General features: G+C 52.3%; 1 protein-coding gene across 1 annotated transcript in view; it reads left to right on the top strand.

Annotated features, from left to right (window-relative positions):
- The window catches only part of Hspa12a (heat shock protein family A (Hsp70) member 12A), a 56,801-nt gene that overhangs the window by 36,674 nt on the left and 2,661 nt on the right, over positions 1-17,466 (top strand). Inside the window, exons 6-10 of the mRNA XM_051199785.1 lie at positions 384-500; positions 11,108-11,279; positions 14,368-14,454; positions 15,341-15,445; positions 16,156-16,414. Coding sequence (XP_051055742.1) covers positions 384-500; positions 11,108-11,279; positions 14,368-14,454; positions 15,341-15,445; positions 16,156-16,414 — 740 coding nt within the window. The remainder of the gene's footprint in view (positions 1-383; positions 501-11,107; positions 11,280-14,367; positions 14,455-15,340; positions 15,446-16,155; positions 16,415-17,466) is intronic.

A 17,466-nucleotide genomic window follows, 5' to 3' on the forward strand; every position in this document is an offset into this window, starting at 1 on the left:
CATAGAAAGGAATGAAATCCGGATACGTTACATACAGTACGGATAAACTTTGAGAACTGTCTTGGAAAGTAAAAGGAAGGACACACCATATAATTCCATATAATTGTATGAAACGTTCCTAACAGGCAAACCCACAGGGACAGCAGTCTTCAGGGAGCTAGGGATGTGGGGAGGAGACCGTCTCCTGAAGGATGTGGATGACGGGATGACGAGGCAGGCGGCCGGGAGCATCCCACCTCCACACCGCTGTGTGTGGAGTGCCAAGCACAGATTCCTCTGGAGTACCGTTAAAAGCCTGCTGCTCAGCAGCAAAACCACAGGAGGTGTGTCCCCGGGGGCCAGCAGTGTCTCCCCACCTGCCACATTTACTCTTCTTGGCTTAGGAGCTGAGCGACCAGGCGGGGTCCGACTTTGAGAACTCTGATGTCAGATGGGTCATCACAGTACCTGCCATCTGGAAGCAGCCAGCCAAGCAGTTCATGAGAGAAGCTGCCTATCAGGTGAGCCACGTGGGGTGTGGGGGTGGGCTAGGGGTGCCCATGGTGGCGACTGTGTTTAGGTGTCTTCCAGCATATTCTCCAGCTTCCTAAGGAGGGTGGGGAAGGACATGGGGCGGAGAGCCTTCTTATACCTCAGCTTCCAGAGTTAGTCTCTCTCTCTCCTTGGATCTACGTGTCTGGGTCATGTTTCCACTGTAAAGTTTCTGGGGTTGGATTTCACGGTGAGGTTCATAGACATTTTCTGTAGATGAAGGAAAGTGAAAAACAAAACAAAAAAACAAAACAAAACGACAAGAAAACCAACTTCAGGAAAAGCCTTGGAAACAGGAATGTTTGTATAAGAGAGGAAGAGAGGCAGGGATTTTGGCCAGGGCCCGGGCATTTCAGCTTGGCCAGGAGGCTGAAAATGGCCACCTGCGCCTGGGGAGTTGAACTGTCTTCCACGCACTTGCCTGTCCTGGCTGTCAGGAAGGGTGAGAGCTAACACACGGAGTGCTGGCAGGCGCGGAGGTAAGGCCCTGCTGTCTTTGGTGACCAGCCATTACGGGCCCACCATCACCATAAACACTTGTGGTCTGTGTAATGGTGGATGGTAGTGGACGAGTTAACCGGACCTGGAGTCATCCAGGGGACCAGACTTCAGGCTTGTCTGTGAGGGAGCTTGTTTGTGCAGGTGGTGCCGCCTCACCTCAGGGGCAGATGTGCTGGGTTGAATAAATTGGGGGAAGGGAGCTCAGTACCAGCGTTAGCCTCCCTGCTTCCCAATGGTGGCGCCTCACGCTTCTGCCCTAACCCTTCCCGGCCACGGCCGTGGCCGTCAGTCCTCTCAGATTGCGAGCCAAAATAGACCCTGCCATCCCTGGGGTTGCCCCTGCCGGGTGTCCTGTGTTAGCACTGAAAACCGTAACCCACACAGCTTCCTACTGTCACTGCCAGACAACTTGTGCCCAACGAACGGTCTTCCATGATAGGGACAGCTAGGCACGCCGAACTGCAGCTCGTGCGTGTCCCCAGCACAGAGCTGCGTATTGCTGAACCCAGGTCAGTTTTTGTTCTTCGGTCTCAGTCCCAGCCGGGCAGGCACATGGAGGCAATAAGTGTCTCCCCTTGTCCTCTTGGGGGAGGCATCGATGGTGCTCACCTTTCCCAGGAGGCACACTTCTGGCATCAAGGTGGTAGCCGTGTATACGAACCCCTTCCTTCCAAAAGAAGGAGTCACCGAGTCAGCCAGAGCCACAGCAGATGGTAAAGTGGCCCCGCGAACTCCAGCACCACGCACGCACGCACGCACGGGCTCAGCTCAGAGCTCAGGGTTTGCAGAGCTTGGCTTGTCCAAGGTCAGGAGCGGATTATCCCTCCCCCCCTCCCACTGCCCCCCCCCCTCGGGCCCGTTTCCTCTGCTCTCCGCTTCCTTCTCTCGGCGTGAGAATCTGATTCTGTGTGTGGAGCTGCCAAAAATAGATGTGCGTTCTTAGGGATGAAGGAAGAGGGTGGAAGTTGCAGAAAGAGGCGATTTCCTTAAGAAGGGAAGCGGGGTAGAAGCATCTTAGCTCCTGGGAGAAGCTCGGGGATCACAGCCTGAGCCTTCGGGGAGTGCCCAGAGGTGGGCCGTCGGGGCGTGGCCATTTGCGCACGATGCTCTGTGACCTGAGCTGTTCCCAGGAAGGACGTTCACGGCCTTGGCTCACATCCCCCAGCCCACGGGAAGACTTCAGCAGCCAATGCGTGACCCATAAAGGGGTCAGAGCTTATTTTTAGACTGGAAAAAGAAGGAAGTGTAGCCCCGAACTGGCTCCTCCTAGGACAGAGACTCCGAGTGGGTGGGACAAAGGGGTGGGGCTTCACCCCGCGGGGTCAGAGGAGAAAATCAGAGGAAGGAGGCTTAGGTACAGGCTTCGGTGTCATAAAAATGGCCCCACGAGCCGAGCGTGCTGGCTCGTCCCTGCAATCCCTGGAAGACCGAGTCAGGAGGATTGGGACAGATGTTGCGTGGTTTTGTTTGGTCAGAGGCATGCAGTGTAGTGATGCACACCTGCCCTGCTGAAAAGGACTGGGGAAGCCCCTTTGGGAGGCAGAGAGCATCTGGGAGGCAGTGTCTGCATCCTTGGAGCAGGAACACCGCCACAGGCAGTCACGTGTGTTTTCCGTGTGAGTTCTTTCCCAGAATAAATATCTATCATTCTACTTCATCTGGTTAATTAATTACACCCCGCCTGCAATGCAGGACGTAGGGACTGTCTTCCAGGGCAGGGCGACCTCTCTTTGGTAGCGGTTTTTTTTTTTTTTTTTTTTTTTTTTTTTTTTTTGTTTGCAGCTTATGCTTTGACTGTTGTGTGGTTCTGCTTTAATACTTGACATTCAGTTCACATGACCAAGTGGGCTTAAAGATGGCCACCTCATTCTGGGACACTTCGTTTCTTCACCCATTTCTTCATGAGGCTTTCATGCGGGGGCCGGGGGAAACAGGTGTGTCAGGCTCTGGAAGGCATTGGATGCAACAGCCCAGCTGAGTCAGAGTCCCTGTTCTCAGGTTGCTCATGGGGCCCAGTGGCTCATAGTTTGGAAGTTAGAGGATGCATGGGGGTTGGGGGGGCATGGTTGCTCTGTAGTATCTTCAGGAGAGGTTCCAGGAGGAATGGTAGAGAGCAGCACCTGACGTCCCCTCCCCTCCCCACACCACACCCCACCTTTTTATACAGCGTGCGAAAGGTCTGGTCCTATGAAGGTACATTTCTGTGGGTCAGCTTGACTGGGCCAGAGTTTGCCCAGATGTTTGGCTAAATAATGTTGTTGGTGTTTCTGTGAGGGTGTCTTGAATGTCATCATTTAGCCTTCCAGAGTGAAACAGATACCTATATAACATGGATGGGCCTCCTCTAGTGGACCCAAGGCCGAGCAGGCCAGAGAGCGACCCTGAGAGAGAAGAAATCCCTCCTGCTTGCCTCTGGGCTGCGACTTTTTTCTTCTCTCCCCTTTGGAGTCAGATGGAAGCTTCAGCTCTTCTTGGATCCTGAGCCTGTGTCCTTTGCCCAGGAGCTGCTCAGCTACATCTCCTGGGTCTGTAGCTGGCAATCCCAGGACTCTTCAGTCATTGTAGTCATGATCCAATCATTATAAGAAATCTCCTGCTGTGCATCTGAGTGCCCAGCTTGTATTGTTTCCCTGGAGATCCCTGGCTAGTATAGTACAGGATCGAATCCCGAGTTCTGAGCCCAGTGTCCTCTGAGGATGCTCTCAGCATATCCTTCTCCACGAAAGGCCTTTCCCCTGGCGGATATTTGCTTCCTCCCACATGGTGGTAGCTGCCTGCCAACCCCTCCCCCAAGAGTGAATTCAGAATGAAGCAGAACTCGTGTGCCACCAGGATGGCCGGAAAACTGGGCACGCCATTCTGCTTGGGGGGCCCTCCTTTAGACATTTAGGAGGCTTTCTGAGTAACAAGGATATGGTACATTCACCCGCCAGAGAGAGCAGAGCAGAGCAGAGCTGCTGTCCCAGCATAGCATCCTCCAGGCAGGACCAGGTCCAGAGCCTCTGCTGAGTCAGTGCCCATAAGGGTTGCAGAGCTGTGCGCACAGATCTAGTTCATCTGGAGACCTTCCCCAGGCCTCTCTGGCCTCAGTCCTGGGAGTAAGAATGTGCTAAAGCTCAACAAATCTCAGTCTCTTAGGATTCACACACTCAGGACAGCTACAGATCCTTGATGGGAGACAGTGGTAAGATGGTAAGAAAGATCAGCCGAGGTCTAGAACACAGAAAGAGGGAGGAGGGAGGGGGAGAGGGAGGGAGGGAGAGAGAGAGAGAGAGAGAGAGAGAGAGAGAGAGAGAGAGAGAGAGAGAGAGGGAGGGAGGGAGGGAGGGAGGGAGCACACTGCTTAATCTCAGGGGATCAGGGACAGGAAGTCGTCCAGTTTTTAGAGGCATTTTGCATAAAGCGTGTAAGACTCTGTTGAGTGAAACCTGTTAAATAAATGACACTACCATGCATGGTGGCCTCATTTAACACAGTGACACAGCTTGTAGCTGCCTGAACAGGCTGCAGTGAAAAATAATCCTATCAGGAGAAACCAGAGTGCAGGGACACCCAGTTGGGGCAGCTGGAAATTGCCAACAGGCGGGTAGAACGCGTCGCTGGCCTGGCCATTTTTCTCATCCGTGGACACAGTTTCTTAGTAGGTTTTCCTGGCAGATTGCAAGGACCAAGGAGCTGAGTGGTCAGGGAAAAAGAGTCACTTCTGTGGGCTCCTTGGAGGGCGGTTTTGCGGCCTGTATCTCCTGCACGGATCTCGAGATCCCAGGAAGGCTCTAACCCCACAGCTTTAGTTGCCAGAGGAGTAAACAGGGTAGTGTACTGCAGGTCTTCACAAGTTCCTATCTGCAGGACACCCAGGCCCCTCCTACAGAACGCTGGGCTCAGCAGAGCCCAGGGCAGAAGAAGGCCCTTGGAGGAGTAGTTGAATCACTCATATTCTGAGCAACTAACCCAGCAACCAATGCTGCAGATCAAGAGGACCTCACTGTTGCCCTTAGGGGGCGCAGTGCCTTGCCGCAGAGGCTGGACGTGTCTGTGCCAACTCAACAGAGATGGAGACAGGCAGAGGAGCCAGTGTTACTGGCGGTTACGGGCCCGGGCTGGTTCCCAAGTTCTCGGCACCCCGTTCAAGAAGGAAAGGCGCACATGGGGTTGCAAAGGGAGGAAGCATGCTCTACTCAAAGCATCTAGAAAGGAGTACGCTGTCGGGATTGACAGTGGCATGCATGGATGAAGATGGGCCCCCCTTCTGTGGGGTCGAAGCGTAAGACACATCTGAGTACTAGGGAGGTGGTTTGTGTGGATCTCTATTATGTTGTCAGGTTAAGTTCTACAACTGTTTCTCAATAGTGCATGTCCCTTCCCATAATGCCTTTGGTTTTTTTTTTAAACCATGTACGCACCCAGTTATGCATAGGTGAATAGAGGTAAGGTTTGAAAATAGAGGATTGTCTCTAAAAGTTCACTCCGAGGACATAGTTGGCCTTACTGTGCATAGATGTACCTCACACCATTTCAGGCTGTCCTGGCCTTCCTGCAGTCTATACCCAAACATAAACAATTGTGTTGAATCTAAGTTTGGTGGCCTTTAGGAGGAGGGAAAACTCATCCCGTTGCTAAGAGAGCAGTGTGTGTGCAGACTCAGTGCAGCCTGAGATCCTTGCTTGCTAATGAGTTGCTAGGTGCACTAGCAGAGACAGGTGTGTGTGCGTGTGTGTGTGTGTGTGTGTGTGTGTGTGTGTGTGTGTGTGTTGAGTGCAAGATGGGGGATCTAGGCTGCCAAGTGCATTATTAGAAGGGGTGTGTGTGTGCTCACAGGCCAAAATGAGTAGAGTCCCAGGTTGCCAAAGTGTCCCTTATGTTTGCCTGCCTCGCCCTCGCCGGTAGAGAAGAGCTCACACAAGAATGGTGACTCCGAAGTACCAGTTCCATAGACATAACAAAGCCGGGAAACTCTGGTCCCATCCCAGGCAGAGGATTCACTAATCTCCCGAAGGCATCGAGGCCAACGGCTGGTACCAGAGTGGCTCTAACTGTGTGAGCACAGGGTCTCCTGCCAGAGATGAAGCTGTCTAGGGCTGTCTGGGATTTTGAAGGTCTGGGCAGTTCTTTTCTATTTCCTCCTGTTCTTGGAGATCCTCCTGGGAACATAGACATATTTGTGCAGAGTCAGCGGACTTCTCTTCCACCCCTTTGACCAGTCTCTTCTCGTAGCCCTTCATCATGGCTGCACGAGAGTTTATTGGTGGAAACAAGGCTCCTTGGTCTGGAACAAGTGGGGTACGGTTACCGGTACCAGTTACTTTCCTGTTGCTTTGACTAAACGCCACAGCCAAAAAGCAACCTATAGTAGAAAGTTCACTTTAGTTTGCTGGTCTAGAGGGTTAAGAGCCATCACGGTGGGGAAGCGTGCCATCAGGCACTGACTCAGGGCCAGGAAGCTGAGACAGCAGCACATCCTCAGCCGCAAACACAGCGAGAGCAGATAGAAGAAGTATGAAGCTCTGGACACCCAGACCCCATCCCTAGTGGCACCCTTCTTCCAGCAAGATTCCACCTCCTAAAGGCTCTGCAACTTTCCCAAACAGTGTCAGCAAGCAGGGGCTAAGTGTTGGAGCATGTGAGCCTACAGGGACATTCCTCATTCAACCACCAGTTTCTTGCCGGACACCACCCACACCCAGGCACAGCCCAGGCTCTGCATCCTCTCAAAATACATTAGGGGTCCCTATGGAGATGGGTCACAGGAACTGCTGTGGGGCCAAAGCTAGTGCCTCAATGTAGACATGGCCTCTGCTGTTTGGGGCAGAATCCATCATCCTGGGAATGTCTTGTTGTTGTAGACAGTCTTTCTATTGTGCAACCCTGGCTGTCCTGGGAGTTGCTGTGTAGACCAGGCTGGCCTCAAATTCACAGAGGTCCTCCTGTCTCCGCCTCCCTGGTGCACCTGCTCTATATCTGATTTTTAGAAAGACTTTATCTTTAATTATGCATATATATGTGTGGGTCTGTGCCCATCAGTACCAGGACAGGACACATGATCCCCAGGGGCTTCGGTTACAGGTGGTTGAGAGCTGCTGTGGGGTGCTGGCAACCAAATGCTGGTCCTTTGCAAGTGCTCTTAACTGTGCAGCCATCTGCTCAAACCCCCAGGCATGTCTTTTCTATGTGGGGCTTTGAGAATGCACCAGAGGACAGGACCATCTTACTAATTCTCAGCCACACACTAACCCAAGTACACCCCCACAACTGCATCATCTCAGGCAGGACTGGGTTTTCCTGGGGAAGTGGATTTGGCTTAGTAGGTGAGGTGCATGTTGTGTAAGCATGAGGTCATACGTGTGGATGCCCAGGACCCGTGTTAAAGCCAGGCATGGCAGCATATGCTTATCTATGCCCCAGGACTAGGGAGGGAATGGAGGCAGGTAGCTGCCCAGAGCTCCCTAGCCAGCCTGCCTAGCTGCAATGGTGAGCTCCAGGTTTACTGAGAGAGCCTGTCTCAAAAAAACAAACAAACTAACTAACAAAACAAAAAAAGAGGTGGAAAGCCTCTGTGTATTGCATACAGGGCACATGCATGCACACACACACATGCGTGCGCGCACACACACACATACATACACATACACACACATACACACACATACATACACATACATACACATACATACACATACACACATACACACACACACACACATACACACACATACACACACATACACACACATACACACACATACATACACATACATACACATACACACCCACATATACCACACATATACACAAAAAGTTTTTTATCTGAGTCAGAGGTCCTGCTTAGGACTTCAGGGTCATAGTCAGTGACCAGCGAGGCCATGTGAGTAGATATTTCTCCCTTCCCATCCCTGCACCTCCTGGCCATGGTCCAGGCCCATCGGGATTCCGTCTGATGCAAATTCCAACCGGCAGGTTGACATCCCAGTGGGACGCGGGAGTAGTTTTGTGGCTGGAAAGCCTGAAAGGTCTTTGCCTGGATCTATCCTTGGTCCCTGGGATCCACCCTAGGGATCGGTCCTATCACCTTGGCTCCATTTCTAGTGTGAATTCCAGAAGCTGTGAATTCCAGAGTCCCAGGAATTTCACACACTGAGTGTTACCTTACCTTTGGGCATCTGTCCTCCAAGGAGCTCCTTGGTGCTATAGACTCAGGAAAGGATTGTTTAGCACACATGCTGTCCTTCAGCAGGGTAAGCTCTGCTCTGCCTTGCTTTGAGTTTCTGATTCTGGGGACCCCAGGGCTCGGGGTTAGCAGATCCACCAACCCTATCCCTCTGGCACTTCATGTGTCTGACGGGATACCTCTAACTTTCAGCTGCCCATGTGCTGAGGATGTATGGTCTGGCCTGGGGAGGAGTAGCTGGGGCAGGGTGTCTGTAACTGCTCCGTCAGGGAGGAGTGGGACATCCTTCACGCCCTGAGTCAGTGGCCTTTGATGGATGTCATCCAGGGGCAGCCCAGCCTGTTTGCCCCATGGACCAGGACAATGAGAACCGCTGTTGCCTGTGTGGCTGGCCGCAGAGGAGGCATTAGGGAGGAGGTAGCCCGTGGCTGGTGCAGAGCATGGGTGTGGAACTGGAAGCCAGTCCTCCCGAAGCGGTGGAGAGGCACGTGGCAGGGACTGAGTGAAGCCTGCCCTTCTCCGGCCTGGTTGGTAGCAGCCCTTTCTGATGTTACTGAGAACTGTGGGCAATGCATTATCAGTGGGCGAAGAGATGGTGCCTAAAAGCAGTGGAGGAAGGAGTTTTGTCAAGAGGGTCGGGAGCAGGCCTCTCCCCTGTAAAGCTGGGGCACTCCAGTTTGGTGTGACTTAAGGAACCTGGTTCAGAGGACTCAAACCCTCACCTGTGCTGACACTGGAAACCTGCGGATGGATTAGACTCAACTGTGTTCAGCTCTGCAAGCCCCATGCTCCATGGGATACTCCCCTGTCCTAGGCAAACTAGAGTAGTTGGTCACCCTCTCTTGGGGCCTTGCTGTCTTTCTGTCTGTGGTGGCTTGGACGTCGCGCCACTGTTTGGGAGGTCTAGGAGGTGTGACCTCGACGGAAGGGGTATGTTACTGTGGGTGGCCTTTGGGGGGTAAAAAGCCTGGACTCATTCCCAGTGTGCCCTCTCTGTTTTATGCGTGTGGCTCAAGGTGTAAGCCCTCTTCTACCTACTGCCATGTCCTTGCTGTCCCATCACGGACTCCGACTCTCTGGACCCATGGGCCGACATAAACTCTTCCTGGTGACCGTGATGGTTAGTCTCATGTCAACTTGCCACAAGCTAGAGTCACTGGGGGAAGAGGGAGTCCCAATTGAGAAAATGCCTCGGTTAGAGTGGGCCAGGCAAACCTGAGGGCCATTTTCTTAACTAGTAACCGATGGAGGGGGGGCAGCCCATTGTGGATGGTGCCACCCCTGGGCTGGTGGCCCTGGGTCCCATAAGAAAGCAGGCAAGTCATGGAGATCCAGGCACTAGCAGTATCCTCCACGGCCTCTGCATCAGCTCAGCATCCTCCAGGGCCTCTGCATCAGCTCAGCATCCTCCACGGCCTCTGCATCAGCTCAGCATCCTCCACGGCCTCTGCATCAGCTCAGCATCCTCCACGGCCTCTGCATCAGCTCCTGCCTCCAGGCTCCTGCCCTGACTTTCCTCAGTGATGAACAGTGATGTGGAAGTGTAAACCAATTAAACCTTCCCCCCCCCCCCAAGTGGCTTCGGTGATGGTGTTTCATCCTAGGAATAGCAAACCCGTGAGTAGGACAGTCACGGTGTTCTATCACGGCAATAGAAAAGTAGCGGAGATATTACCTTCAGTGAAGGATGAGTTACATAAGGGGCTGAGGGTCCCTTGGGTTCCCAGCATTCTAATCCGAGCCTCCTCCTCGCTTACTGATGGGACCCTTATCCCCTCTGCCCCTGGCTCCTAGGGGCTCTTCTTGTGAATATGTGGCATAAGAAGAATTCCTGCCTGCTAAATTCTGGTGTAGAGCGGAGGTGGGGGGGGCTTTCTCCAGATGGGCGTGGCATGGAGACAGACCCCCAGATTTCCTTGGAAACAGTGGAAAAGCGGCACCATGGAGACAGGAATGATTTGTGCTGCTTGTGGCCAAGAAAGCCCTATGCACCATGCACCTCCTCTGTAGGAAGAGCTCCTGCTCTGGCCCAAGGCCCTGGGAGGTACCCGTCACAGGACAAGGCTCGTTTCTCTTAGTGTCCACAGAAGGGTGGCCTTGGGACCTGCAGGGCCTGGAGGGGAGGGGACTGGGACAGCTCACACATCATGGAAGGGAAACATTTCTGCCTCTTGCCAGCCAAGGAAGATCCCAGACACCAGCAGATGGAGCTGCAGATGGGGACCTGGGGGGGTCTTAAAAATTACAGTGTTAAGACTGTGTAGAAGCTGGGGGTGTGCTCAGTTGGAAGAGTGTTTCTCTCACACACCCAAAGTCCTGGCTTCAGTCACTAGCACCACGTACAACAGACACGGTGAGACACACTCGTGGTAACACCAGAGGAGCACTTGTGAGATGGGTACAGGAAGCTGAGACAGTTATGGTCATTCTTGATTACATAGAAGGTTGAGGTCAGCCTGGGATCCGTGAAACCCCGCGTCTCAGAAACATTGTCGAGAGAATAAAGACATTAGTTAAACACCCTCACTCTGGGAAATATAGGACTCCATGGAGGCTTCCTCCAGGAGCCCTGCTCATACGTCACACCCAGTAGGCAACTGGCAGGATCTCTCCTGAGTGCTGGCCTAGCTGTGGGCCACCAAGATCAGGACCTGTGCAGCCTGCCAGGAGGTGTGCTTCATTCAGAGACATTGGAGAGCTCGGTGTCTGGACACCACCAGTTTTATATTCTGCAGGGGATTGTGTGTGTGTGTGTGTGTGTGTGTGTGTGTGTGTGTGTGTGTGTGGTGGGGGCAACGTCCCCTTGAGCAGGCTATGCTCATTGCTCAGGTCCTTCTTTGGGCGTGGTGTCCTCTGAGTGGGCCTGTCCAGGGAACCCCAGGTCCAAGCTTCTGCCTCTCTGTCTTCCAGGCGGGCCTGGCCTCCCCCGAGAACTCGGAGCAGCTCATCATTGCCTTGGAGCCCGAGGCCGCCTCCATCTACTGCCGGAAGCTGCGTCTGCACCAGATGATTGAGCTCAGCAGCAAGGCGGTGGTCAATGGGTACAGCAGCAGTGACACAGTAGGAGCGGGGTTCACACAGGGTACCTCTCTCTCTCTCTCCCTCCCCCGCCGCCCCTCCAAACCCCTGGGTGCTACTGGACGAGGATGAGGCTCCAGGCACCTCTCAGGCTGTGAGGGTCTTAAGCCCCTCTCTGCTCGGTGTTCCCACCTGGCCCCTAAGAGGACTCCCCCATAAGCTAAGCATCTGTTACCCTGGCTTGTCACCTCCTGGGGGGGTGTCCCCGAGAACCCAAGGGTGACCCGAGACCCATTCTCAGCCTTACATTTTACTAGGATCAGAGGCTGGCTTGTTAGTCTAATCCACTTTGCCTGCTGTGAATCCCTCCATGGAGACTGTTGAGTTGTGGCTTCTTACTCACTGGGCTTCTCCGGGTGTGTGGAGCTCTTTAGGGATGCCCTGTAACAGGTAGGGACTGAGGGATGCTGGGAGAACCTGGAAGCCGGGTCGTCCTTGAAATGTTAAGTAGGCACCTCAGCCGTTCGTCCTAGGTTTGAAACCTAACAGGATCTATGTTTTTCAAAGTCCCCAAACCAGAAGTCTGAGGTTGCCCCGGCCAAGATCCCAGGTCCAGGCTAATGCTGAGAAAATGCACTTCCCACCCTGTGTTCGGCAGCAGCTTCCCTCAGTCACCTTCACGGGGGGGGGGGGCATCTCTGCCCAGGGGATAGACACCCTTTTCCTTTTAATCCCTTGCATTAGTTGTGAGTGGCTACCAGGGGGTGGGTGGCAAGAGCCATGCCTGTCCCTGAGCTGCTGTCCCCTTAGATCCGGTTTACCAGAATGGATTCAGAGACTTGCCTTTCAGCCCAAGGGCTGCATTGGTCCTCATCCTCATTAATGGCTACCCTGGCCTTACCAAGGGATGCCAAGGCCAGCCTTCCCTCTATGGGACCCGGTGCCTTATCATTTCAAACTCACAAAGGCACATCATCCTTCAGCGTCTCACCGGGAAGAAGATGAAGCTACATGCCCATTCTCAGTTCATAAACACAGATCCATATCAGGGTCTACTGAGTCTGGTACAGCTTTTATGTATGGCCTAAGACTGACCTTCAGTCTCCAGGAGGTGCCTGCTGATTGCAAATGAGATCCTTCCTCAGGGTTTGGATTCGGGCTTCCTTGCCTTTAATCTGTCTCCCCAGCCCCACACTGCCACTGTCTGTCCTGTGGCTTGTGGCTTTTGTGGCCGTCTATGTGCACTCACAGGGGGGCGGGGAGCCTTTCCTTTTGGTTTTTGGAGTCCTCATTGGCGACCAACATGCCTTGGAGGGACAACAAGGTAGTGTCAGCCTCGCATTGCTGTTGGGCTGGCTCTCCCGAGGGTGGGTGTGCTGTGGGGACCCCCAAGGGTCACCTGACATGCTCGTTGGGGCCTTCCTGATCAGAGGCAGTGGGCACAGACTAGTGCAGAAGGAGGGAGCTGGCAGACATGCAGCCTCCACCACTCAGGTTTTGCAGGGAACATTATGTTACTCCTGATGGGTTTTAATGGGACCCATAAAACTCGCATTTGTCCAATCTTGGGGCTTAATCTGCCTGAAAAACTGGGATAATTCTTTGTGAACTGGGAAGATGTTTTGTGGCCTTCACTCAGGTATTTCTTATGAATTCCATCTGTGGCCATCTAAATTGTTTTTAGCAAACCAGATCCCTGCTACCAAGTCAGAGACAGTTAGTTTTTCTTTGACCCTTGCAGAGCCTGAGTTTGGACTCTAATCTTGCATGCTAGGCTCGTGCTCTACCACTGAGCCATACCATACCGATAGTCTACTATAGCTCACCCAGAGCCAGTGTGGGGATTGGAGAGAAGTCCAAGTTTGGGGTGCCCTCCTGGGGTGCCCCTTTGGCCACTTCTAACCCCAGGCTCTGAAGAACTCGGAGCCGGCTGGGCATCTGCTGTTCTAATCTTGAGAGAAGTAGGTTTTTTTTTTTTTTGCAAACACTGTTTCTTGTAGAAAGAAGCTAGGAGGTCAAGGATGCTGTTAGGTAAGCATCACGGAGGGCTTCAGTGGCGTTTCAGGCGTAGGGTAGCTTAGGGATTTAAAGACTGGAAAGACGGGAAGCGAGGGAGTCGGGAGGCAGCAGAGCCCTTCTCTGCCACCCCAGAGTTGCTCTAATAAATAATTGGTTGCAGTTGTCATCCAGAGACCGCCAGGTCTCATAGTAGGTGCCCTGCCTTTGCTATCACCCACTATGTGCAGGCTGTCACTCCAGGCACACAGTGGACAAACAGGCTGCATTAGGGAAGCAGTCCCCTTCTGCCCACGAGAAACCTAGACCAACCAGTGACGTCTCCATTTTATAGATGAGGAAACAGAGGCCTAAGGGGCTAAAGTGACCGGACCCTAGGCTCACTCGGCTGTGGCCTGCTGCTTCCAACGTACCAGTTCACAGTACCTTTCTGGGTCCATTGTTCTGCTTTTTGCAAACTTAGGAATTGTTAGGTCTCAAAAGTCGTGGGCGGTCTCTGGTCCGAGGATTCATATTGCCAAGACAAGAAACCTGGAGCTTCCGAGCCCGGTGACCTCACCCTTCGCAGCTGAGCACAGGCCCGTTATGAGTGCCCTGCCTGTCCCAAGGTGTTGCAGCCTCTCAGCACACAGGCCAAGGCATCCCCAGGGTCCACCGGGTGATGCAGCGCTGGGATTCCCTAGGTTCAGATGCTGCCCCGTGGCTGCAGCGCCCCCACGTGGCTGAAGTGCACGCTGTCTCCAGCAGCTGCAGGAAAGGGCTCTAAATCCTTTTATCGGAGATTCCCGTGAGAATAGACCCAGCAGCATTCCAAAGCTCCGTGGTGCTGAACGGTTTAACCTAGTGCACCGTGGGCTGCTGGGAAACCGGGCCCATTTCATTAACCCACTGCCCAGAAGAAAGTCACCACGGCCAAGAACCGCCTCAGGGCAGGCTTTTCAGCTGGGCTTGGGCCAAAGACGAGGGACTGGCTTTCTGGTGTCCTTGAGGTCGTGTTTATTAATCCTACTGGCCAAGTGTGAGTAAAGGCTCGGTCCGTCCCTGCCCGCACCGTGTTGCCTCCAGCAGCTGCAGACTAGTGTTGCCTCTCGCTGCTGCTCTCTTACGCTTGGTCCTTTTCTTTCTTTGGCCGCCAGCTAAGGAACATGTTCGGCGGAACCGGCAGAGTCGGACCTTCTTGGTGGAGAATGTCATAGGAGAGATCTGGTCCGAGCTGGAGGAAGGTAGTGTGTTGGGATGTCTTTGGCCCTGTTTATTTAATGATTTATTCCCCATGCCTGCAGCAATGCATTCGTATTCATTACATTTGCTCTTGGGGGAGACGTTCGGTAGACAGCAGGTGTAAGGACTCAGGCATCACGCTGGCCCGCCCCTGTCACCTGGCAGGATGCACTCAGGCAGCGCCCTGGTCAGCCCAGGGGTCTATGGTTGCATAGTCTGAACGAGGTGCGAAGGATCCATTGAAAGACAGACCCCGCCCACTTATGCTCTCTTTCCCTCTGGCTTTCTGGCTGGTCCCCTGGGGCACAGACAGGACTGTTCCTGTCTTCCTCTTCCCTGCTGTCCTCTCTCTGTCTCTGTCTCTCTTTACCTATTTTCTCTTTCCTTTCCTTCTCCTTTCTAATAAAACTTCTCACTAAGCTCTGTCTGCCTGGCGTGTTTGTCCCCTGCCTTGGTCACCCTTGCTGGACATGAAATCCTCCTAGGTTCACCATGAGCTTTATCCTGACAGCAGGAGCCCAGGGGTCACCCTTGTGGGGGCTAGAGTTCTGCATGTCAGCAAAACCATGCAGACAGACACTCCCTTCCCAAAGGACGATAAGGCTCTCCGGTTCTGGAGGGGAGTCATGAGGCGCGGAGGGGACACAGCCCTGTGTGACGTGAATGCCCTGGTCTTCTAGATTCTGTCACCTACTTCTTCTCCACCCATGTCTAGCCCGGCCTCTCGGACGGGCACAGCTGCATTCTCTTTAGTTACCGAATAAGCTGCTGCGCTGCCAATTAACAAAAAACACGGTGTTCACGGGCGGTGTTGTTGTGAGTGGCCGGGTCCAAGCTGTGGGGAACAGATACGCCGTGCATCTTAAAAATCACTGTCTGTCGTGCCAGGTGACAAGTACGTGGTTGTGGACAGTGGCGGAGGCACCGTAGACCTGACAGTCCACCAGATACGGTTACCGGAAGGGCACCTTAAGGAGCTGTACAAAGCAACAGGTGAGTCACTGCCTGGCTGGTTAGCACTCCCAGCCTCTAGCCCTTCCTAGGCCACTCATTTCAGATCTCTCTCAGCATCACAAGCACGTGAACCGCAGGCGGTGGACGGCCCGTACATCTGCTCACAATAGGAAAGCAGCATATATTTAAGGGTTCTCTCAAAGACAAACTGCAGCTTCAGTTTGGGCATCACACTGGATACTGACACTGTTTCTAGAGTTTCGCCACGATTTGCCTGTGGCTGGCTGTCACCTCCGATTGAAATCCAAGACCAGATTTCTACAGGTAGATCAGGATCACCAAAATAAGGAATATACACCTTTCCGTTTGGGAGGGGAGGTCTGCGGATACGATGTCATCGACGGATGAAGCGATGTCATTGACAGACTACCCAGGCCTAACTGAGGTTTTCCAGACCTCCCCTGTGTTTTTTTTTTCCCAAGAGGGGAAATTGTGACTTTTTTTTAAAGCTAGTTATCTGTATTGATTTTATTTATAATGAAACAGATATAAACAGACTGTTAGATCGCTGCAGGGGGAAAACCCCACAGAATAAGCATCCAAGGTTTAGGGATGTGAGTGGGGATGGTTAGCTGTTACCTGTGGGTCCCGGTGTGCTTCAGAGAGCCCACCAGGGGAAGGCCTGGGATTTTAGCATTTTCAGTCTCTGGTGGCTTTTCTAACTCCGTGGGCTCCCTCTTTGTTCTCAGGTGGGCCCTATGGGTCTCTGGGAGTAGATTATGAATTTGAAAAGCTGCTTTGTAAAATATTTGGAGAGGACTTTATCGAGCAGTTCAAGATCAAGCGTCCGGCGGCCTGGGTGGACCTAACGATTGCCTTCGAGTCTCGGAAGAGAGCCGCCGCGCCGGACAGGACGAATCCCCTGAACATCACCCTGCCCTTCTCCTTCATTGACTACTACAAGAAGTTCCGGGGTCACAGTGTGGAGCATGCCTTGAGGAAGAGCAAGTAAGCTAGCTCACCCTGGGCTCCAGAGAGTCTGGGGCTGGAGAGCGTTGATGGGACAGAGAAATCAGGCGTGGACCTGTGAGCTCTGACTCGATTTAACGAACTTTTACTATGGGAAATGGGGGTAATTCTACTCACCTCAAAGCATTGTTGTGGGAGTAGCATGAATTCCTATCCATTAGGAACTTACAATAATACCCACGTCACAGAAAGCATGGTCTGTGAGTTAGCTGGCATGTACTCCGAGAGAACAATAGATGTATGAAAACAGGACATTTTGTTTGGGTGGTGTCTTAGTCACCGTTATATTGCTATAAAGCGACGTTGTGGTCAAGGGAACTCTTATAAAGGAAAGCATTTAACTGGGGACTGGCTTACAGTTTTCAGAGGTTTGCTCCATTATCATGGCAGCATGCAGGTAGACATGGTGTGTTATGGGCAGTTTTCCCACCAGCCTGGTCCCAGAGCATCATCAGCCCCAAATAACACACAGAGATGCTGTATTAGATATAAACTGTTGGCCTGTTACTAGCATTTCTTATTGGCTAGCTCTGTCTTAAATATTAACCCATTTCTATTAATCTAAGTATTTCCACGTTGTCTTATCTTACCAAAGAGAGGGGCTGAACCTGTTCTCTTCTTGATCTTACATTCTGAACTCTCCTACTACATCTCCAAGAATCCTCCTTTTATCTCCTAGTCCCGCCTATCTTGCTTTTCTATTTGCCAACAATACTTTATTCGTTAGCCAATAAGAGAAACATATTTACAGAGTGACATCTCCCATCAACTCCCTTTTTCTGTCTAAAAAGAAGGGTTTTAACTTTAACATAGTAAAATATATAACAAAACAGTTACTAAGCAAGAACCATAGTAAACAGTATTTAGTTTGTTAACTTTAGTAAGACTTAAAGAAAATATTCTATTATCTATCCTATCTTTGTGAGTCTAAAGTCTATGTAACTTCTCTTTAATCCTAACTAAGGAACACTATAACCATAACTATCTGTCTTCAACTCCTTCAAAGACCACATAAGGATAGTATATAAACT

Source organism: Phodopus roborovskii, unplaced genomic scaffold (genome assembly GCF_943737965.1).
Source record: "Phodopus roborovskii unplaced genomic scaffold, PHOROB, whole genome shotgun sequence".
NCBI lineage: Eukaryota > Metazoa > Chordata > Mammalia > Rodentia > Cricetidae > Phodopus > Phodopus roborovskii.